Source organism: Gloeophyllum trabeum, assembly GCF_000344685.1.
Source record: "Gloeophyllum trabeum ATCC 11539 unplaced genomic scaffold GLOTRscaffold_00002, whole genome shotgun sequence".
Taxonomy (NCBI): Eukaryota; Fungi; Basidiomycota; class Agaricomycetes; order Gloeophyllales; family Gloeophyllaceae; genus Gloeophyllum; species Gloeophyllum trabeum.
This window is the reverse complement of record NW_006920411.1, coordinates 756,628-779,282: the sequence shown is the minus strand read 5'-3', so window position 1 is coordinate 779,282 and position 22,655 is coordinate 756,628. Positions and strand designations below refer to the sequence as shown.

The window sequence follows — 22,655 nt, the reverse complement described above, 5'->3', positions numbered from 1 at the left end:
GGTCCCCGTGATGACTCGAACCGCGCGGCAATCTTTTGGGATTATGGTAGGCCTTTGCCCCTCTTCAGTACGTGATCATGTTTTACTCTCGTATTTGGCAGAGAACTGTGCTCCTTCACCATGTGTGGATGCATGCGTCTTGACGGACAACATTCGTCGTGTTGCCATTGGGTATGGCAGCATCACGATGTTTAACGCCTACGCCGACGAGGTCTTTCTTTCGTCCAAAGCCAAGTCGAAGAGATTTCGTGCAACCCTGCAGAATTGCGGCGTCCAGTTCATCGATACTCCACATAAAGGCGAGAAGGATATTGCCGACAAAGTCATGATAAGTAGGTTCTCGCGGATGGTGATTAGATTAGTGCTGATTCATATTGTATGATGCTCAGCGGATATGCTTGCTTTTGCGGTAGAGAACCGGCCTCCAGCCACGGTGATACTCATCACTGGGGATTCCGACTTTGCCCGTGCCGCCTATATCCTACGGACCAAGTTGTATCGGGTGGTTCTCGTCACGCCCAGAAGACTGTCGGTCCCCATCAGGATTCAGGCCTCGGATGTTATCGACTGGGACTCCGTACTCTCTCCCTCGAAGCCGGTTATGCCCTCTCCTCTGAGAGCTTCGCGAGCATTCTCTCAGAACACCCTGGCAATATCAATAAGATCTCTTCCCCCGACATCTGGCGTGACAAATTCTCAAGAGCAAGACATGTGCAATGAGAATCCTCTAAAATGGCCCCTTGAGGATGGGCCTCCTGAGATGGACAGACAAGCGAAACAGCTTTGCAATGCACTCTCTCCTTCGGGGAGAACCATTGCCAGACCTCTTGGACTGGCTACTTCGACTCCTGTTTCTCACGGCAAGACTCCAACCTTGCTCAGCCCTCGACGTTCAGTTCAGTCAATTCGACCCCTTCTCGCCGCACGTGATCGGCCTGCGTTTCCCAGTGCGAACATTGGACTTTCCAAGCTACGTGCTTTCTCAGCTAGCGGAGACGGTGGATCCCAGACCAAACAGGGTAACCCTGCAGGAGCACATACAATCACCCCTTTGGCGCCTTCGTCTCCGGATTCGGGCCGTGCACCCCGCGGATCCAATGCCGTCGATGTGCGAGGGAGACTCAAGGCGCTGAGTGCCCGTCAGAGGATAGCGATGAACTTGAATACGGAGACAACTTCCCCGGAGAACATTTCACGCGGTCCCCCTTCCGCCAGTCTGCAACCCAACAAGGCGCAGAAAAAGGCGAAGAAGGGCACCGGTACCGATATTCCCTGTGAGCTGAAGTTGCCAGCACATCAGGCTATAGACGAGAAGAAGATACACAGCGTCCCGGAGCATTTCCTTCCACTGGCTTGGGCTCTTGAATGGCTTCGCTTGACAGGAAAAAGTTGCCCTCCAAAAAAGCAGATCCAAGAGGTCATGGAGACATTCACTGGGCGCGACATCGAGAAGGATCTCAAAGCCTCAGGGGTGCAGAACTTCAGACTGTACTTACTCGCAGCCGTGGGTGCAGGTGTTGCGATGAGAGGACGCCAGGCTGGGAAGTGCTGCAATTGCTTTTTGCTACACAACCAGTGGCACGGGAAAATACCTGGCGTTGACTATCTCTACAACCGATTCCGCACGGGCTTCACCACTCCTCCAGATGCGTAGGGCTGACCCATACCGCTCTTCCCCATAGTCTTGTCTTACGGTCTTCATTGGGATTTTTCGTTGTGTCACTCTCCTTATCACTTGTACATTCTACTACCACCACACCCAAGCGCCGCTTGGCCATTGGCTTGCTCTATTCCACTTATGTTCTTTTCTCTTGACATACCCAGGACATGAATGTATCTATACACAGGAACGACACTTCATAGGTTGACACCTTGAGCTTCGCATTATACACCTAGGAAAATAGATTGCTCCTACTCCAGTAGGCAAGCCAGTTTTTGACATCCGCAGGACCTATACTTTCTAAGTCGTCATCCGCGAGAGTAGCAGAGGCCGATACAGCATTTGTACTGGATAGATCAGGAAAGCCAAAAGCGTTCCCACCGGGAGCCTCACGCAAACTCTTGAAGAAAGGAAGTAGCCTGGTAGCTCGCAAACGCCGAACAATGTCATCCACTGTCTGCATTGTCCCAGAGGTCTTCGAGGATGATTCGGCTACTGCCTCGAGTCTTCCTAGCCAGTCCGCGTACGGTACAATCGGCACGTTGAGCTCTTTTGACAGGGTATCCATCAAGGATGACAAGGATACAGGGCGTGGATGAATTAGATGCACTATTCGTGGCACACTAGGTGCCTTGTGGAAGTCGATGATCGCTGCTGCCGTGAGTGGAGTCGGTATCCATGTCACAACCTTGAGAAAATCAGTACATTTCTGCTTGAACTTGAGAAGGTGCAGTGAAATAGACCGACTCTCTGATCTTCGGGAAGGCATTTTAGAATAGGACCGGACTGTACTATTGAAGGGAACCATTCCTGGACATTCCATGCACCATCAGAGCCTCCACATACTTGTCCCACTCGGACGATCATTGGGTCCAAGGCTGTGTGAGCGGCTGCCTTCAGGAGGATTTCCTCTGATACCCATTTAGATTCGGTATATCCGGTACCGACGGCTATCTCAGGCTTGACGGGTTCCTCCAATTGGGTGTTATTGCCATGGACGTCTGGGTGCAAGGACAAGCCAATATGCTTTCAGCGCACGGAAACGCAGCAAGGAACTAAACCTACTCTGGAACAAGCCGATTGAACTGGTGTAGATGAATCTGGGAGGTATGGGCAGAGGTGACTTAAGCGACAGGTCTATCAGATTCCGCAGTCCCCCAATATTGGGCTTGAATGAGTTCAAGGCGATGTTGAAGTCGACACGCCATGCTGAGAAGACACTAAAGTCAGGACCGAAGACAACGCTTGGCTTCAATGAGCTGACCATTGTGGATAACATGTGTGATGTTATCTTGGATCTGGAAAATAGTCTGTAAACACTCAACTCACGGTGTTCTTATGATGCGCACCTCTTGATAGAGTCGGGGCTCCAGACCGAGACCTTTTTCCGCATCCTTGCCTTCCACCAAAATGACCTTGGGAGAGTCCAAAATACTTGGATGGAAACCACGATCCAGGAGAGCTTGTTTCTGTCTAAGGACGAGTGCAGTACCGTCTCCAGCGGCTCGATTCAACGCATAAACCTGCTGGACATCAGGATCTAAAACCAGACTTGTCAAAATATGGCACCCCAGACTGCCGGTCGATCCAGTCAACAATACCACACTGGCCGGGGGAGCTACAGAGTTGCCATTAGCTGTGTGGACATGGAAGTCTGTGCTAAACTCTTCCGCCATTCTGCGCATGGTTTCGGCTTTGAAAGCCACAGACGCTCCATCCTGACTGTTGGTTCCGGCAGCAGTGTCCTTCAGAAACAGGGAGAGTTGATGTATAGATGGATGATCGTAGACAAAGTTGTGGCTGATGGACATGGTATTGATGTGGGCGGAGTCATGTAGCGCACGCAGCAGCGAGTTACGGATCCAAGTCGCTTGAAGGCTGTATTCGACATATCTTCAGTCAGCAGGTGGTACATACAGATAGCCAAGGAGGCGTGCATTACCTATCGCAACCATGGTGGAATATGTCGTCGCCATCCTCAACACCGTGAATTAAGACCTTATTCACCACTGCTCGTACGAACTCGGTCGCGCTCGCAAGATCCCAATCCGCCGGAGGTGGTATGCTCGACTGGGTACTTTCCTCGAGCTTGGCATACAAAGCATCGATTTCGTCTTGATACTCGTAAATTATAACTTGTCGTCGCAGGGTATTTTTTGCGGTGTATGTGAATGGTTTTGACGGCTTGCTCACGGTGATCATCTTTGGCGGCATCAGTGAGTCAGACCGATGTTGCACAGTATGGAGTCCCTCACCTCTTTGAACAACCGTGAATGTTGAGGTGCGTATGCATTCATCTTCTCGATCGTTGGCCTGGAGGCATAGCGCATGCTAGTAACATAGAGTGAAGTTTATGCAAGAAGTGAGCGGACCAGATCATATTTCTGTACTCCGCGAGCTTGGATTCGTCGGACGGCACGAATTTATACCGAGGCTTCGGGTCAATCAACACGCCCGCTTGAAACCGTCCTCGTCCGAACATGACTGAAGTAAGAACGTGAGGATCCTGGTTCAACATATTTTCTGCACGTTGCTTCAGCCTGAGAATCACCACCAGCTGTACGGCTTGATCACTAACCTAATGGGCTCGGGTTGGTCTCAAGCAGGACCCTATTCAGACTGAGTCTTGTACAGCTATAAAAGCCGCCTGCTCACCTTCTCGCCAGTGTTATGAATAATCTGGTCATCTGAGCGTCCAAATACTTTCCAATACTCGGGCATGGTCGGATGAGGTACGAATAGATCAGAAGTCGCGTATGCATCCACTCCGCCGACCTTAGTATTGATCACGCTCGGTGTGCAAACCGCGTTTTCCTAGACCACTAAGTAGCAACCTCGTTGGAATATTGTTACCGAAGCTACTTACGACCATCACAAATTCGAATTTCCCATCTCCCTGGGGTACCATGTGAGGAGTAACCAGGCCAGGAAATTTGAAGTATTCCCAGTCATATCCGACATCGCCTTTCAATGGCCCACCGGACAGCAACAATGAACGAAGAGTCGTGCACAATGCGATACGGATATTCAACTGTGACTTACCCGGGAGGACGGTGCTCATCATGCCGCCTTCGGTTCTGATCCATGCCTGGTTATGGGCCTCCCGCTTACCCAAGAGAAGAGAACCACTTACGCGCCATACAGTATGAAGATCGACACTCCTTGCGATGTCAAATAATCGCCGCATTCCTTATTCAGCGGCCCTCCGCCTGTCAACTTTACATGCGTGCCGATCAGTAATCGCGCATTATTGCAAGCAGCAATAAAATTTGCAAACCTACCACGCCAGTGCGCGTACTCAACCATTCCACGTAGTCGGGGTTCTTCGCCCATTCCTAATCAGGAATGAATCGCCGGACTCACAGAGATGATCACTGGGGAACACACTTCCACAAACGACGGTACGCAAAATATGACATCGCTATTCGTTTTCCTAGCCCCATCGAAGAGGGAATCTGGCGTAGGGGTTGGGGCTGGCGATTTGGGCTCAAAATAAGCTAGAACGTGGCCGGTGGTTGCCTATTTCCCAGCTGATCTATATTAGACGGGTGCATCTGAGGCAGTAGCTTACAGTCCAAAAAATCTGGCAGGCACCCATGCCATGATACATAGGCATTGCATGCAAAGACCACACCTGGTTTGTCAGATCCCGTTCGCCGAACCAGGGGATGAGGGACATCTGTAAGAGGCGGTGCTGGGTCCAATGGACAGGCTTAGGGAAAGCCGTGGATCCTACATTATAGCAGTCAATCGGATTGTGCTTGTAGCTTCCCCTGTCCCATGAGTGGCTTACCTGACGAGTGTAGGATCACAGCTATCTCGTCGGGATCCTTGTGGTCATACGGCACATCCTCTCGTTTCAAAGCCTTCGGTGAAGGTAGAAAGAGTTCCTCGAAGAGAAACATGAGCGAGGTCTCCGGAATGGCTACGCCGGAATAGTGGGCTTTCAGAACTCCCAAGGACTCCCTTGCGAGATCTTCCATGGCTTTCTCGCGGCCCACGAGAATGTGCTTTATGTCAGTTTTGCTGATCAGGTGCGCTATTGCCGCAGGGGAGTTACGAGGCGATACCGGGAAGGCGATGTATCCGGCATACATAATGGCCATCACGGTCATAAAATACGGAATTGAGTCTACTCAATGTTAGAGCCTGACTTCTAGGGCAGCGAAAAGAAGAAGCATTCATAACTGACCCGAAGGCGCAAGAATTGCAATCACTTGCGACGTATTCCTGCCTGATTGCCAGTCCATCCGATCTCTCACCAGTTTGGCGCATACATAGAGTGCTTGCACGGCTTCAAACCAGTATATGGTCTGTATCGTCCCGTCTTCCCGTGCAAAGATGAATAACCGATGGTTAGGACTATTCTCGTAGTGCCAGTCATACATCGCGGCCATCGAGAGGGAGCCATCCATAGGCGGGGGATGAAAGGTCGTGCAATTTCGTGCTTGTGTCTGGGGAGGAGCAGGAAGGATACGATGGGTCGGCATAGTTCAAGATACAATCGTTGGATCCGAGATACTAAGAACAGTGGGCATGGTAGATGCGCTCTGTGGGAAGGTATATATGCATGGTGTAGGCGAGAACGCGCGCACCTGGTTATCTGTTCCTATTCTGAACAAGGCATTCGAACATATGTTCCGGATCATCAGCATTGACTCCCCACGGAGTTTCGAGAAGTCCGGCGCATTGCGGCATCGTGTTCAAAGTATCCGTCAGACTGGCTATTTCCAATCGAAGGGCGTGTACGAGGTATCTTATCTGACTACATAGCAGAATTGCGAGTCATTCAAAATCAACCGTCTGTACCAGAAGTGTCGTGGTCTGCTGAATGAATCTTTCCTTTGCCTTTAGTGGATCCGAAAGAGGACACACAGTAAGCCGTTGAAGGTCCTTTCAAATAGACAGTTCTACTGACCTTGCAAAGTGATACGTAGATCTCAGGACCAACCTGTACGGACACACGTATTCGGTGCGGCAGTTTATAGTGCGCGGTCATTCCTGGTCAGACGAGATTGCCACTGCAAGCCAAGGCACGATTTTAGTCTCCCGTTGGCTCTCGTCTCCATAGCGAGGTGACTTTCTACAAGCTCCGCCTCCAGCGGAAAGATGAGTAATGGCCTAATCGTAGACTGCGATAACTTCCCATTAATATTAGCGACGCATGCCATCGTGATTACCTTCCTTTATGCGGCCAGACAAAGTAGGAATAGCCTTTCCTTTCATACAGCGATACCCAGGGGGCGGCGCTGAACTTGGAATTAATCTTCATGAGATCATAGGGAAGGGGACAACGGCTTCGACTTACATCTTCTTGTCCCCGCTCGCTCTTTCCTTTTGACGTGACTGCTCGACGAATTGAAGTGCTTGGCCGAGGGTACTCCTTTAGCACTGGTGAGGCTTCGAGGCCCGAACGAGCACCGGGAACCCTCATGCGTTGATGTGTCCTATTCCAGGGTTTGATTGAAAGTGCCTGTGCTTGGTGAGAGAAAATTGCGATTGCGATAGGACAACTCCGAAAAAAAAAAGGGGGGGGATCGTGCCGGCATCCTGACCTTCATATTTAGCTGCAAAGAAATACCTGCCTGACCGGCATACGGAAGACGTTTCCGTCGCAGGCTAGAATAGAGCAGTGGGAAACAAATGAGATTGCACATTGAGCATGGTGCGGCGGTAAAACTGCAAGTGTATTATGCGAGAGATAGTTTACTGCAATTGTTCACTCGAAGGCAAGTAACACCTCACGAGCCTTCGAGGCGCTGGACAACCGCCTCGACCTTCGATTCGTCCTTTTGGTCGGGCACATCGCTGTCCCTCTCATTGGCTTCCATCGCGCCTTCAGACATGCATTTGGGGCACGTGCAAGCGAATCTCCAGCCTCGGGCGAGCTCAATGCGACGGCGTCTCCGGGCCTCGACGGGTGTCTCGCCGGGGTGCTGGGAGACGTCTACATAGGCGATTGTTATTTCTTCTCCCTCCTTGATATCGCGGTTCGCGATGAGGGTCAGTTCTGCAGTCCCACTGCCGAATGATGGACGCGCGTTCGGGTCGCAGGAGTGGTTAATCTAAACAAGTTTAGATGGGGCTGATCTCAGATTGTAACGGATACGTACATAGGATGATACCGCATATAAGCCACAGCCTATCTGCCTTGAGGTGCCGTATGGTGTCCTTGCTCTTTCTTGGTCCTCAGGGCGATCCGTTGGCGCGGGCTACCACATTCTTAGATCGAATTCTGCGGCTTGCCATGAAAAGACCTTACCTTATCATCTCTACCTCCACCTGGGCAAACACCGATAGCATTGTATGCCATCTTACCGGCGAGGATAGCTTGCCTTTCATCAGACGAAAAGGACTCAATGCCAGGCAGCGCGTTCTTCAGCACCTCCGAAACAAGTCCAACCTCTTCTTCAGGAATGGTAGTCTCTAGGTAGCGTAGTCTTTCGATATGGTCGTAAAGCGTGTAGTCTCCATCCGTTACAGGCTCGGCAGCAAGTGGAGAGGTCCCAGGAACCATCTTTGCCGTCTCATGCGCAATCTGACGTGCCAAGAATTTGGAAACAAGGAGTGGAACAGCCTTCCCTCTGTTTCTGAGGTACTCGACGAATGCTTCCTGCGCTTTCTTCCTCTCCTCGTGATTAGTCATGTCAGGCGCCAGTTCTGGTGGCAAGAGGGGTTCCGAGCCAAACAGGATGTTCTGATACTGGACTTTAGACTTCACTTGACAGTCCTTAGAACAGTACACAGCACCCAACCGGTCATCCTCGGCAGGTATGGCCATGCCCTTTTGGATCTGGCGCAGACAATGTGAACAATGTGTGCCCTTGCCTTCAAGATCCAGGTCAAGAGCAGCGACGACTGGTTGTTCCTGCATCCCATGTCTAAGCAACGTCGATGTATGAAGGAAGACACTACCTTGTATATAACATCACCAGCTTTGAAGTCTTTGGCTGCGGCAAGGATCTTTCTCTTGCCTTCACCGATATCCCGCTGAGTAACTTTCACGTTCATGTCCTTTGGAGGGAAAGTACTATAGTAACCTACGGAACAGCACGAGAGGTGCTCAGTCCAAGCTCGATGATGGTGTCAATCGAGCTCACCTTCGACACGTTCCTTGACCTGCACGCGGGAACAGGCGAAAACGATTGATATACATTGAAGAGTAAATCAGTACTGTAGATATGCAAGGTAGGAGTAGGGACACGAAGGTATGGGAGAGACTCGAACTATGAACGACGGTCCACTCCGAGGACTTCATGCTGCCGGCGTCTGACTCCCCGGGTCTGTCACTCTGTCCCACTCGTGCGAAGACGTCTCTGAAGGAGGGCCGCTCCTGACGGGGCTGGTCGTCTCCTCATCCTCAGAATTGCTCGCCTGCTGCGCCGAACCCCCCGATGACGAAGAAGGCTCACTTACGTCCATGTTCATCAAGTCCATGACAATCTAGAGAAGACGTGTGAGCGAAGAGACTGTAAAGAAGAGGTGAACCACATACCTTGAACACGGGCTCTGGCACGGTCTTCTGATAGATGACAATGAGCTCAACCGGGGATGGGTAAACCCGGAGTGCTCGGTAGAAACAGAGGGCGGCAGGAAGATGGAAGGCAGGACCTTACAAAAGACATGACATGACTGCACGCATACAACAAAAAATTCCCGACTCACCTTGAGTGCAGAGCTGCTCTCCCATACCCACTTGGGTCATAAAGAATTGCTCCCTCTGCTCAGACGAAACTGGCATGTCCTCACTCCGGACCTTTTCCAAGGCCTGACGAAGCTCCTGAGGGCTAAGGGAGGCAGAGGCATCTCCTTGAGACCGAGCTAAGTGCTTGTCGACCTTCTTCTTTTCCTTGCCTGAGCGCGCGACCGGTGTTTACAAGAGATGTGGCAATGAAACACGACCGACACTTACGCAGCTTCTTCCGGAAAGTCGCATCGTTCCTGCGCTTGTAGTCAAAGTAGACAGCATAGGCAAGTACCCCGCTGATGAGCGTGACACCGGCGACGGTGAGTACGGTCGATGTCCTCGTCATGGTCGACGTCGGAAAAGTTTGGGATGACGCGCCACCGGCGCGATGCCTTCCACGTCCCACGCATCCCGCACGTGTGGCGGGCGCCTGTTCACAGTCTTCTCAGTGCTTTCCCGGTCTTCGTTCAGCTGCCCGTAATGCGATCACCGATACCGTGGTTTCATGCTGCTTGCCGCAGCAGCACGTACTCGGCAGCTCAGGACAGCTGCGAGCTCACTACACCTCTCTCTAAAGCCGTAGTCGCAAGGGATTCAACAGCATAAGTGCAGCAATGCCCTCCAACGTAGAAGACGCATTCATCAAAGTATCCTTCAAAGAAGTATGCGACAACGACGCTGTAAGCAGCGCAGATCCATTGTACGACTATTGGATGGACCAAGGTATGTGCCTCTTGCTTTCCTGCGGTTGAGTATTGACATATTCTGGTTGTGATTTCGCAGCTTCCGGTAAACGGAGCGGGCCTGAATTATATGGGTAATTATATGCTTTCTACCGGATCCTTCTCGTCGCTCATTCCCTCTTCAGCACGAATGCGCTGCGAAAGCTGTACCCTGATCACTCGTTGGTTCTGACGCCCTCCGATGTCCTCCTTTACCCTGGTGCCCGTGCGGAACCTATCGCGCCGTCGGACGTGATAACTAATCTGTTATTCATACCTCTGGCACGTCGATCTGCTGCTGGGCCTGGCGTTCTCTTGGACGAGGTCTTCTTCGGTTCATTCAAGGTCTTCTGGAATGTAAGTGCAATTCTGCGCACACTTATGGTGTCATATTGAAGGTCCTTCAGAATAACGAGTTCATCTTGTACACCACTAAGGTCCGTTGATTCGCACCGTAGCCTCTTCTGGGTATCATCGTTCACCTTGGATCTCAGTGGTATGATTCGTACATCCTCAAGCAGCAGAACTATCTTTTGTACGACTGCTCTGAGGCTGCTATGCGAGAATTTCTTTTGGAAGCTGGCAAATGGAGCACGGAAGTTCACGAAGAAATCTGGGTCTTCAATCAAGGCTACTGGCGGAAAGATGGGGGTCTCTGGGCCGAAGTACAGAAGGCAGACTGGAAGGATGTCATACTAAAGGAAGAGTTCAAGACATCTCTTAAAAAAGACATCTTTGGCTTCTTCTCATCAGAAGATCTCTACAAGGAGCTTGCTATTCCATGGAAAGTCAGTGCTCCTACAACTCCTAGACTCCGCCTGGTTTGATGTTTCGCGCCCCAGCGAGGATTGATCATGTACGGTCCCCCAGGTATGTCCTCCGCGCAAGATCAATGTAGTAGAGGCGTTGTTTAAAGGGGTTGTCCTTACTTAGGGAACGGTAAGACAGTCAGTATCAAAGCCATCATGAAGGGTTGCGAAGAGAAGGGGTACCTCCCGCTCTACGTCAAGTCTTTCCAAAGTATATATCGAGTCAGCCTCCAACCGAGCAATGCTGACCACCATCTCTAGGTTATATGGGAGAAGAGGCCTCCATGGCGTTGGTATTCAACAAAGCGCGCCAATTAGCGCCTTGTGTCGTCATAATGGAAGATTTGGATAGCTTGATCAATGAGAGTAACAGGTCTTTCTTCCTCAACCAAATCGATGGCCTGGAGGGCAACGACGGTCTCCTGCTCATAGGCACAACAAACCATGTCGAGAGACTTGACCCCGCCTTAGCGAGCAGACCTAGCCGCTTTGACCGGAAATAGTAAGGACACTGCGTTCCAGTGGGAGACATGCTCAAATGACCTCTTGTCCATGCAGTCTGTTCGATGATCCGGATCTCGAAGAGCGGACCCTCTACTGCAAGTACTGGCAGAAGAAGCTTGAGAGGAACAAAGCTGTTGACTTCCCTGACGACTTGGTCTACGAAATCGCCAAATTGACGGACAAATTCAGCTTTGCCTACTTGAAAGAAGCATTGTCCGTCCATCTCCTCGTTTGATGCACGGACCTCTGCTAACTCCCGCATAGCGTGTCTACTCTGGTCTTACTCGTCGGCGACAGGGAGAAAGACAGCCAGCTCGATTTCGCTACTGTCATAAGGCAACAAATCGCGAAACTGCGCAAGGAGCTTGGCAAGCAGCCTAGCTACCGAAGCTATAGCCCCGTCACACGCGCCTCTCCTCCTACGCGAGCGCTTGATGCTGCGTCTCCCGAAATGCAGGTACAGATGCAGCAGCTTCGAGAAGGAAATCTTCGGTCGATGGCCTCAGCTGCAGCTAGCCTGGGCAGGTCCTTCATGTTCTAGAGAGCGGCCTAGTGGTATGAAGGTTGTATGTACGATGGTTGCGACCGTGTTCAGTGCGTAGGTCAATAAAACATCAGGGACTTCAGAAGCCAGTTCGTCGCACGGCTGCGTAGCATTCATGATTCATCTAGACCTTGGCTCCTCTGCCCAAGGCAAGGTTAGGGTTCACCTAAGAATTACCAAGACGCGACCTTCGCTACACCTTTGCCTACAGTATTACGTCGGAGCACAGTAAGTTACATAGAGGTACACACATTGACCGGCTCGCGCTCATTCGGCTAGACTGCGCCACATGCTTGCAGAGGGCACTTTACTTCGGGCTTCCAAGATCTTCAGCGCTCGCTGCCGACCCACGCTTCCCACTTGAGGGATATTGTCATTATCAGTGTCTTCATCCTCATCAACGTCCTCAGCGGCAAAGTCGAGGGCTCCTGGATCCATATTCCGCATCCGATCGCGCTCAGCGTACGAGGCCTTGCGCAATGTAGAGGAAGAGAACTCTCCACTGCTCCTTCTCCGCTGGTTGGGCGGGAGGGGAGGTACCAACACCCCTGGACGATCCGATAATGATGTCTTTGGTTGATACGACGGTATACCGAGTACCTTCTTGGATCTTGATAGTGGGCCGATAGCTATAGGCATAGATGAACCAAGACGAGGTGGCTTCGAATCCGCGAAAGACCCGTCTGAGGGGAAAGGGTTAATATAGGGCTCTTCGACTGATACGTTGGACCCACCATCCAAATCATCACTTTCCGATGGATCCTCGAAATCATCAAAAATCCCTGCGTCCGCTTCCTCCTCGTATTCATCTTCATCCTCGTTCTCCTCCGAGATAGCAGCCGCGCTGGATATCTTCGATCTTCGATCCTGCCTACGAACGAACGTCTGCCACGCTTTGCTATCCTTCTTCCATGCACCCCGATGACTCGGCGTGTCCGCGGCCACCAACTTCAATATCTCTGCTTCATGAGGGTCCAGCGGACTATCCCCCTCGCCCTCATCACTGGTTCGTCTTGACCGTGCCTTCCGCCCTTCCAAGACGGGTGCATCGTCCTTGAGGGACCGGGGGCTCGCCGTCCGTTCTTCGTCTGGGACAGGTCGAACATTGGAAGGAGCTGGTAAGGACGCAGGGCGCAAGACTGAGTAAGACTGAGGTAATCCCTCATCGCTTGATTTGCGTGGGCGGCCACGAGGACGGGCAGGTGCACGAACAGGTTCATTGAGAGGTAGACTGGCCGTGCCATCTGAGGTCTGTCCGTCCACGTCGTCATCAAGGTCGAATATCATGTCTACATCAAAGCGTATCACATTAATTAAATGCCCCCAGATCTCATTGCGACTTGATATACCTTCCGTCCGTTTCTGCGCCCGAGAGGCTTCTTGAGCTTCCTTCTCAGCAGTCACATTTCTCGTGATCGTTACGACAGCAGGCTCCACATTGAATGTCACTTTTCGTCTCGTCTTCAAGTCGTCCTCCTTAGAGGGACTACCATCTCGTGTCCTGCTCTTCGACCGAGACTTCCGAGCTTGAGGAAGCGCACTGGTCCCCTCCCCTTTGTCCACGTTATTTGCATCCGCTTTGGTTCCCTTGGGACTGCCGGGGGCCTTCGTCTGCTCAACCGCTCCACCTTCAGTCGGCTCGGAAGTTCCCATATGTTCGTCCAGGTTAGCGAAATACCGGAAGCTTGTGGCAACGTCCTTGGACGGATCCATATTTCTATGGAAAGGCGAGAGAATACTGTTGCTAGGATCGCCTTTGATGCGAGTAGGAACAGACTGCGACCTAGCCCGAGACGGTATTCCGCGTCCATTGGTTGCATTGTCGCCCAGCGAGTCCTCGGAAGACGTCTCATCAGCAACGGCCGACTGTAAGCCTTGACTGCGAGCTTCAGATGACCTGCAGTCTTCTTGCGCTCGCGGGTGCTGGAAAGAGGATGAAGCCAAGGACGTAGATAGAGCGGACGGTGCACGTGGACGAGGCGGACTTGACACTCTGCTGGTCGAGGACAAACTGTGAGCAGGAACGAATGACCGTATAGACACGGGCACTGTTCCATTGACTGCTCTAGGGCCAGAGGAACTAGACCTAGCGCGACTGCCGCTATTCCTTCTGCGGCCGAGAGGCTTATCTCTCACGCCGTCTACCTCGACCTCGATCTTCAGGATTTCTTTCCTAAATTTCCTCCATAATAGCTCGACTTGTCGCCGGAGATCCTCTTCGAGGCGGTTTATTTCGTCTACCTTGGCTTGCGTGACTGTGGCGAGATACTCCTCGGCCTGTGAGCGTATCCTGGTAGATTCTTCCCGGGCGAACGAGGCAAGATGGGAGAATGTAGGATGGGAAGGCGTGAAAGGCGCCGGGGGGAAGATGGGTGGCAGAGGGGGTAAGTAGGTTCGAGAGGCGGGCGACGGGGGTGGTGGCGGCGTAGAGGGTTTAAGTAGTGGATCAACGGGTGAAGAAGGTATTTCAGCAGGAAGAATGATTCGGAATAACGTCGAGTACGACGGGGACGCTTCAAGCTGACGTACAGCCTCTCCGGTCTAACAATAAAAGGTCAGTAAGTAAGTGACACTTAGGCAGTATGGTAGGATGCTCTAAATCAATGCCAATGAAGCAGACAAGCCATGGAAGCGCACGTTTGCTGCCCGGCTTTGCAAAGTAATCAATCAGGGCTTGACATACCAAGCATTGCTTATGAACCTCGACCCATCCGCTGGAACTCTTCAGCGGTTCTTCCTCTGCCCAGCCTTCGCTTGGTAGTACGGGACCTTCATTTCCTTCGGCCTCCGGTGGCACCACTTGCAGCACACGGTATACCAGAGCCTCGCATAGCAAGCAGGTCAAGGACATATACCGGATCCATCGGGATCTATCTTCGTCCTTGAACACCTTGGTCCGCTTCCTTAGTGTAACTTGATTATGAGCCTGCAAGACCGAGTGAACACCAGACAAACTCGCACAGCGCCTCTCTCTAACCCACAATCGTGATACCTTCGTCGCCGACATAGACCGGGAAAAAGTGCGAGTCTTGCACCTCCGGCGGCGACCCAGACGGAGGCTGCGGGCGGCAGCGTACGTTCAGGCACTTGCACGCATACATAGCAGCATCTTGCGAAGGCGCCATGAACGAGCGGATGGACGGTTACGCAAAGCAGACGCGGACTGCCAGGCCTGAAGAAGAGCGTGCACTGACTTCGGGTTTGCGCTGAGATCGGAGCAGAGTTGTCGCCTATGTAAAGATCCCGAGAGCCGAGTCACCCATAGAAGACGCTCATCCTTCGCATGACAAGGGCAGTGTATAACATGACTTGTTTCGGGCGTCGTTCTCAAGTGCCGTTCCGTGACAAATGCATCCAGTATATAAAGCTTGACGTTGTCGTAACGTACATCGGAAGGCTCTATCACTCATCCCAAATCAAAATACGGACCCACTCCTCCACCCCCCTACTTTGTCTTTTTCGTTTCGATCGCAAGCTGCTGCTCCTCGCCCGCATCCTCGCCCTCCATCACCTGCCCATATTCGTTGATTCTCTTCGGATCAATTCGGTATATCCACCGCTACGACAAACATCAGCTGCCCTTCTCGCTTGCGGAGTGAACTCAGTCTCACCTGATATAGGAAGACAAGGAAAACTAGGTCATCGCGGAAACAAGCCAATCTGTGCAAAAAAGGCATCTTGATGCAGAATCTGTATGGCAGCATCACGTTCAATGTTCGAACGTGAAGAGTGTTGCAGGAGGTCTTACGCGAATAAGTCATCGACAACCGTCGACAGGGTCTTGTAGATCATGGCCTTCATGGGCATATGGGCCACGCTCTGGCATGGCACCGTAAGCTCGGGACAGCAAGTCACTATAAGCGAGACCGGACGAACCTTCAGCTTGTAGTTAATGATTAATTGAGGAATAAGTTGCGCCTGCAGACGCCGCGTGAGCTGAAATCCGGAGGACAACTAACGAGGAGACTAACGAAGCCAAACATATACACGAATGACGTGAGGGTGGATATGACGAAGCTGTACCATCCTCTGTGGGACTCGTAGAGTAGGGAGTAGACCGTGTAGGCAGCGAGAAGGGGAATAGCTGCGTATGACACGTAACGGTAAGCTAGTTTGTCGTATCTGGAGGAGCTCGTCAGGTCATATACAACCAGATAGTATGAGATGCTTTACTCTTGCGTCCTCTTCTCATCCTCGCTCAATACATGTTTATCTGATATCAAGACATGAATGCCATGTTGCAAATACACATGAGGTGTCTACATACCGTGAACCTCGATCTTGTAGGGGAACAGTGACCCTGCCGGCGCAGCGACCAGCTTGATATCCACCGCCTTGGTTATCTGTATACGAGACAATAAATATACATGCTGTAACAGAATGACCGATACCAGGATTCGCACCTTCCATGCTTCGATTAGGAGGCCCATGCCCTGACCAAACAGGATCATCCAGCTAGTCTGCTCGTTGTTGTCGAGGAGATACAACAGGATAATAAGTTGGACCACAACGTTCGCAACGATCTGTCGGACGCGTTAAAACACAATTGTTCATGCAGCTAAGGTGACAACGACATACCGTCCTGTGAATTCACCCTATCAGTCGCGTCATCAAATTACCGACACGAGAGTAAATGGCATACCTGACCGATACCCCCACAAGCTCTTGCTTCTTCCGCCAATGCGAGACGTCGTTCTTGAACGCCAACATCTCGAAACTGCGCATGGATCAGCACCTTCAAGTCACTCAACGCAACCATACCACCACTCACACAGTATGCAACAAGCTGACTATACCCGTAAGCGCCAAGAAATATGGGTTCGTCTCAACAAGCATTCGCTTGACCTCGTCCAACTCCGCCCCAGCGCCTGCGCCCTGCTGTTTCGCAGCCTCGTTGAACCCATGGGTCATCGAGGCGAACAGCTGAAACTTGAAGTACGACATGGGTTGAAACACGACCTGCAGCGGGAGGGTCGGGGTCGTGCTGTTGATTTCAACGTACTGCGAGCGCAGATGCCAAAAGTCGTTCGCGAAGACGATGGGCTTGTAGAATCCTTTCGTGCCGGTGTCGTCACGCAAGCCCGGGACGAGGTGGACGTCTGTACGGCAGGATGAGTCTACGGGAAGGGTAGGAGATTCTTTGTAGTACGTACGCTCAGACAGAACAGGAGGCAGTTGGCCGTACGGCAGTGTGGGCGCATCGGATACAAGAGCCAAAGTCAAGTTCTGCACGGAATGGTAAATGGATATGCGGGACACGAGTATATCCAGGAGGACACACCGGATGCCAGTGTGATACAATGATGTCCGCTTGCGGCTGGAGACAATCAGAGAGTGCTGACCACCCATGTTAAGATACTCACTTCCTCCTCTTCTTTCTCAGGCCCTCCATCCTTGTCGGCAAGTAGGTTCCTTTGCTTTCTAACCTTAAGTTTTGGCATGTACCGCGTAAGCACTAAAGTCAGGTAAGAGTCCATGCATGACAGTCTGCAGTTCAGAAGGGTATACGCACGCTTCCTGACATGATGAACGGATGCTGGGTCGAACGCCGAGTCTGAGGGATCAGGACTCCTGCCCCCCTTCACCAAGAAGATGTCGGCCCACATGGATCCATTGTTTTGGACAGCCTGACATTCCCTCGTAAGAATCTGCAGCGCGTAAACACAGACTAAGACTCACCTTTGGCAAGTTGACTTCAAATTCAACCTTTCTTTCCTCCTTCCAATCGCCGAACGTGATATTCTCCCAGACAAAATTCGGTAGACCCTCGTCTCGGTCCGCCCTATAGCCAGATGTCCACTTGCTGGAGAACACGTCGCCTGTGGGAGATGTGGAGAGGTATACATGCATGGAGATGGGAGTCCCAAGAGGCCATGATGGGTCTAGGTATGCCTGAACAGGTGGCAGGTGGAAGGGGGAGACTTGTCGAGCGGGGGTGTCTGTATTGCTATCGGGAACAACGCTGGAGGGCGTCGGCGGACTTGCAGAGGGTGTCAGGCGGGACGAAATAAACTTTGTTGCTGCACACCATGTGCTCGTTAGACACATATTATCAACGCAGTACAGGAAGACGCACCCAGCTGGGATAGAGCCCATACCACGAAGAGTTGCTATTCCAGGGATTTAATGTGAAGTTTCTTGTCGATTTGACCCAAACTTACCTGCGCTATCCCAAGATACCTGCGGAATGGTGATTCTTCCTCTCTCCTAGGAGCTGGGGCCGCCGCTGCCGCTGTAGGTGGCCTTGCCTGAGTCGAGGACGGCATCAGGGGAAGAAGAGACGCGTTCACGCACGTGGCAGGTGGCGATCCTTTGGTCTGCCTTCCAAGTTGTCTTCTTTGCCTGGTGGGACGAAATTATGCTTCTCTCAGTTTCCTTTGCGTTCTGGCGACGATGTATATAAGCTTCGAGCTGTATGGTCACCAACGACTGACATCGAGGTCGACTTGTACCGGCCGACCAAGCGGACAAGCCAGCGAGTCGTCATCTCTCTGGTAATGCTCATTGCTCATCCATGTTGTCTGCTTATGTTTCGCAACCCCAACTTCCTGTCTCAAAGATATTTCTCAGTCTATGATCTTCCCATACACAATCCCGTAACCTGCATGGCTTGCATGGCTTTCCGCTCGAGCTTGTATCTCCCGGCCCATCCCATACCATGAGCCAAAGATGAGTACGTCACCTGTTTCTAGATCTGATGGTCCCTAGGAGTCTCAAGGGGCAACCTGTCGTGTACCTGTCCCGACTGCTCTGCCTATCTGCTCCTCGTCTTCGCAGACTTAGCGATCGGGACCAACCTACCACCATATCCTGATCCTCGCAAGCTAGACATGCAAGGCTATCATTGACAGATATGTGCCCTTTTGCGTCCTATATACTGACGGTGAGGGGTCTGACGGAGGCGGAAGCAAATCAAGCGGAGTTTAGCACAGGAACCTCCTTCTCCTTGAATTCCGGTGTGGCGGGAGGGATTAGCGGATTGATCAGGTCAGTCTGGATCGTGTACTTGGGAATTCAAGCGTATCGCAAAGCAGAAGTGCGCGATATTCGAAGATTTATCTGCCCATATATGGAAGTGTGGCTCGTGAACCATCCATCAGTTTCTGATAAGCGTCCGTCTTTGGGCTGATGGTGTGTCCTAGTGCCGACCGTCCAATGAGCGACGAGGAAAGCTTAGCAAGATGCAAGGATATCTAGATATCAACCCCCGGGTACGTCTAGGTACGTGTTGAGTTGCTTCACTGTTGCTAACCGTCTCGATGGTGGTTGATGTTAAGGGCCGTTTAGGCACGTCTGTCCGGCACACATGGGTCGCATTCCCTGCCTGTCTCTGTTTCGGAGGCCGGCAGCCATTGCGGACCAAGTGTAGCCGGTTCCCGCCTTTCCTTCCTTCCTTTAAGACGAGCGTATCGGTACCGAAGCAGCTCCTGCCTGGAGCCTCCGCTGCTCTCTCCCTCGTCTCCGTTCGCTCCAAACATGCATTCGTTACTTTCATCGTCGCTCTTTGTCTCCCTGTTTTTGATCCATTTCACTTTCGCTACAACTTACACCGACCCCAGCAAACTACCGAACACTCAGTACGACTACATCGTCGTCGGAGGTGAGCTGGGAGCGGAGTTTGCTTGCGGGGCAGGACTCATCTTTCGTAGCTGGTACTGCTGGAAATGTCATTGCAAACCGTCTTACGGAATCCTCGAAGATAAAGGTGCTAGTCATTGAGGCTGGTGCGGCGTGAGTAGACTTACGCCCGGGTCTGAAACGTCCATCGCTTACGTGTCGACGACCAGGCGGGATGGTAACCCTCAATTGGATATACCCTTGTTAGCTCCACAGCTCAGTCCGGACACGGCGTATACATGGAACTATACGACGACGCCTCAACCAGGTCTCAACAATCGGGTAATACAGTATCCTCGTGGCAAGATAGTAGGAGGAACCAGCTCCATAAGTACGTCCGTCGTCCGGGATACTCCGTGCAATGCTTGTCGTACATTACTCAACTGCATCTAGACTGGCTCTTTTGGACTCGCGGTGCCGCGGATGACTACAACCGGATTGCACAAGTTACAGGTGATCCAGGCTGGTCATGGCTGGGACTTATGCCTTACATGTATAAGGTATATACGATACTCCTCTAGCGTTCCTATCTTCCCTTGCTAACCTGCTCTGATCTCAGAACGAGAAGCTCACACCGCCAGCCGACGGACATAACACGTCGGGCCAGATCACTCCCTCTCTGCACGGGAAAAACGGTCCTTTGGAGATCAGCGTATACGGCTACGCAAATGAGCTTGATGACAAAGTCGTGCAGACGACCAAAGAGCTGTCTTCTGACTTCCCGTACAACCAGGATCAGAACTCTGGCAATCCCCTCGGTATTGGTACGGCTCTTCCTTAGGTATGATTTCTTATGGCTAACACACAAACTATGAAGGCTTCCTGCAAGCATCTATTGGAGGGGGTAAACGGAGCAGCTCGGCCTCAGCTTATCTGGAGCCAGTTCTAAACCGCTCCAATCTGGATGTGCTCTTGCAGACGACGGTGACTAAAGTTATTCAAACCGGGAAGACCGGTGACATCCCCATCTTCCGTGGCGTACAGTTCGCCCAGTCATCTTCAGGTTAGTCCACTTTACCCGTCGGCAACAAAAACTACGATCTCACTGTAGCACCCTTCAAATACAGGACCACTCTATGCCCTTAACGCCACTAAAGAAGTTATTCTCTCCGCTGGGTCTATCAACACGCCCCAAATTCTTATGCTCTCCGGGATCGGTGATGCGAAAGCATTGCAGTCATTGGGCATCAACCCCGTTCTTGACCTCCCCGACGTCGGCAAGAACCTGCAGGACCACAGTCTCTTGTCCAACCTGTTCGAAGTCAACTCGAATAACACGTTTGACAACATCTTCGAGGACGCTGCTGTCGCGGGAGCCGACCTTAACCAGTGGGAGACGAACAAGACGGGTCTCTTTGTGGACACGTTGGGGAACAACGTTGGTTGGCTGAGACTTCCTCAGAATGACACGATCTTCCAGAAAGTTTCTGATCCCACCGCTGGCTCGAAATCCCCTCACTACGAGCTGATCATGTGTGTGCGTACATTCGCTGAAATCACCTTCTCACTGTTTTCTCAAATTTTTACGCCGCGTCAGGATGGCTGGGCTTCGATCGCCGACCCTCATCCTGGTACTGGTCATTGGATGACGCTGGTCACGAACCTTATTTCACCTACGTCTCGTGAGCAATCGATTCTTGTACGTACCGGTACAACTTCTAATACGATCAATATGAGCAGGTGGATCCGTTACCCTGGCTTCCATAGATCCATTCGCAGCCCCTATTATCGATGCTGGGCTGCTTAACTCCGACTTCGACATTTATACCATGAAGCAAGCAATCAAGTCAGCCCAGAAGTTTCTCACAGGCTCTGCATGGAAGGATTATATCGTCGCTCCATATGCCCCTCTGGGGAACGTGACTACCGATGCAGAGCTCGAACAGTATGCCAGGAATCATACTACGACCGTCTGGCATCCGGTCGGTACGGCTGCCATGTCGGCCTGCGATGCGGCCCATGGTGTCGTCGACCCTGACCTCAATGTTAAGGGCACTATCGGACTAAGAGTCGTGGATGCAAGCATATTCGTGAGTGTTTTCTGATCTCAGCGTAGCGGTGGTCTTGACAGGTGTCCCTTCGTAGCCCTACATACCCGGAGCGCATCCCCAGGCTCCCCTCTACATGATGGCTGAGAGGGCTGCAGACTTGATCAAAGCTGGCACTCAGCTCTGTTACTGGTATGATCGCCTGTTCTGGTGGCTCCACTGGTAATGACTTCTCCTGGAGATCTGATCATCCTCGTGCATCATGAGTGTACGTATCACCGGCCGAGCATTCATCGATCTCATTGTGCTTCATATATTTTCGTCGTGTGCAAACGGACGAGCATGGACATGTAAAGGGCTCCTTCAGTTTCATTCTTGTTGTTGTTTTCGGTCCCATTATCTAGGTACTTAGGCACTTGTAATTGTTATCACACGAAGTATTGTTACCACTTTCCCTCCAATGACTCATTTGCGCTAGAAAGTTGAATGTCACGGGCGTTGACTGGGGCTCCATTCCGGATTGCGCGTTGTCCAGCAAAGAGCAAATTGACGCCGACAATAATGCTGGCATTGCTGTGCGGTGTCTGAGGCCCGGATAACCAGGATGCCCGGCGCCTCCGAGGGTGCGTGATGCGCCGGTTTTGTCGGCCAGTCAATCGCCGAACAAACTAGCTAAGGTTAGGGTTATAAGTATGCCCGTTAACCCCAACAACGGTCCACCTTAATATCAGTGTACAATAGCTGGACTCGAGTGCAGAACCGAAACTAAACATGCGCATGTATCCGAACTGCGAGACACTAAAGAGATGCAGAGCATCATACATACATCAGTTACAAGTGAACGACTCACTTGTCCAGGCGTGTCAATGATGGGCTTGATACTGCGCCTCGAGCTCCTAAATAAGACTTGGTAGACGAGGTCAATGTATATTTTGGGCACTGTGGTTCATGCATGCAGCATATGTAGAGAAGTGACCCCGGGGAGGCACTTAATAACTGGGCACCCGATGGACCATAGTTTTGGTCAGGCAGGCCTTGAACAAACCTCTGACTCGTTTTCGAATGCTTCCACGCACGCCTGTCTCGTGCAACCCTATGAAGGTGGGCAATGGGAGAGCACTACG

At 51.7% G+C, this 22,655-nt stretch overlaps 7 protein-coding genes across 7 annotated transcripts; 3 read left to right on the top strand and 4 right to left on the bottom strand.

Moving 5' to 3' along the window:
* Positions 1-145: 145 nt before the first annotated feature.
* On the top strand, positions 146-520 carry GLOTRDRAFT_27044 (uncharacterized protein; the record flags this gene model as incomplete). The annotated part of the gene is made up of 2 exons (XM_007863464.1): positions 146-332; positions 390-520. Coding segments are annotated over 2 exons (318 nt in total), but the record flags the coding sequence as incomplete, so codon positions are not given.
* Positions 521-1,892: 1,372 nt separating this feature from the next.
* Positions 1,893-6,048, bottom strand: GLOTRDRAFT_34455 (acetyl-CoA synthetase-like protein; the record flags this gene model as incomplete). The annotated part of the gene is made up of 17 exons (XM_007863573.1): positions 1,893-2,348; positions 2,408-2,632; position 2,726; positions 2,785-2,880; positions 2,990-3,538; positions 3,603-3,862; positions 3,916-3,973; positions 4,033-4,217; positions 4,316-4,474; positions 4,527-4,624; positions 4,703-4,737; positions 4,794-4,876; positions 4,942-4,995; positions 5,036-5,179; positions 5,232-5,392; positions 5,454-5,795; positions 5,853-6,048. 17 exons carry the CDS (start codon positions 6,046-6,048, stop codon positions 1,893-1,895), a joined length of 3,102 nt encoding a protein of 1,033 aa, XP_007861764.1.
* Positions 6,049-7,333: 1,285 nt separating this feature from the next.
* Positions 7,334-9,713, bottom strand: GLOTRDRAFT_109505 (MAS20-domain-containing protein). The gene is made up of 9 exons (XM_007863918.1): positions 9,573-9,713; positions 9,326-9,514; positions 9,156-9,271; positions 9,077-9,103; positions 8,761-8,779; positions 8,576-8,700; positions 7,923-8,528; positions 7,774-7,872; positions 7,334-7,725 (listed from the first exon to the last, which is right to left on the bottom strand). Exons 1-9 carry the CDS (start codon positions 9,691-9,693, stop codon positions 7,402-7,404), a joined length of 1,626 nt encoding a protein of 541 aa, XP_007862109.1. The 5' UTR covers positions 9,694-9,713; the 3' UTR covers positions 7,334-7,401.
* Positions 9,714-9,854: 141 nt separating this feature from the next.
* On the top strand, positions 9,855-12,050 carry GLOTRDRAFT_109504 (P-loop containing nucleoside triphosphate hydrolase protein). The gene is made up of 10 exons (XM_007863917.1): positions 9,855-10,070; positions 10,131-10,164; positions 10,216-10,426; positions 10,477-10,506; positions 10,564-10,857; positions 10,912-10,939; positions 11,003-11,089; positions 11,140-11,380; positions 11,437-11,595; positions 11,647-12,050. Exons 1-10 carry the CDS (start codon positions 9,962-9,964, stop codon positions 11,921-11,923), a joined length of 1,470 nt encoding a protein of 489 aa, XP_007862108.1. The 5' UTR covers positions 9,855-9,961; the 3' UTR covers positions 11,924-12,050.
* Positions 12,051-12,086: 36 nt separating this feature from the next.
* GLOTRDRAFT_135997 (uncharacterized protein) lies at positions 12,087-15,051 on the bottom strand (the record flags this gene model as incomplete). Its single annotated transcript, XM_007863916.1, has 5 exons — positions 12,087-12,609; positions 12,661-13,215; positions 13,276-14,467; positions 14,610-14,852; positions 14,908-15,051. The coding sequence occupies 5 exons, from the start codon at positions 15,049-15,051 to the stop codon at positions 12,194-12,196; spliced, it is 2,550 nt and encodes an 849-aa protein (XP_007862107.1). The 3' UTR covers positions 12,087-12,193.
* A 320-nt stretch (positions 15,052-15,371) lies between these two features.
* GLOTRDRAFT_35210 (cleft lip and palate transmembrane 1) lies at positions 15,372-17,974 on the bottom strand (the record flags this gene model as incomplete). The annotated part of the gene is made up of 15 exons (XM_007863622.1): positions 15,372-15,485; positions 15,538-15,616; positions 15,675-15,745; positions 15,803-15,844; positions 15,898-16,048; positions 16,100-16,139; positions 16,194-16,269; positions 16,330-16,449; positions 16,574-16,643; positions 16,698-17,025; positions 17,080-17,152; positions 17,208-17,243; positions 17,272-17,381; positions 17,439-17,553; positions 17,606-17,974. 15 exons carry the CDS (start codon positions 17,972-17,974, stop codon positions 15,372-15,374), a joined length of 1,794 nt encoding a protein of 597 aa, XP_007861813.1.
* A 1,428-nt stretch (positions 17,975-19,402) lies between these two features.
* GLOTRDRAFT_70090 (alcohol oxidase) lies at positions 19,403-22,006 on the top strand (the record flags this gene model as incomplete). The annotated part of the gene is made up of 10 exons (XM_007863915.1): positions 19,403-19,526; positions 19,576-19,657; positions 19,714-19,874; positions 19,937-20,043; positions 20,103-20,307; positions 20,361-20,546; positions 20,611-21,020; positions 21,081-21,165; positions 21,224-21,573; positions 21,629-22,006. The coding sequence occupies 10 exons, from the start codon at positions 19,403-19,405 to the stop codon at positions 21,755-21,757; spliced, it is 1,839 nt and encodes a 612-aa protein (XP_007862106.1). The 3' UTR covers positions 21,758-22,006.
* Positions 22,007-22,655: the final 649 nt, after the last annotated feature.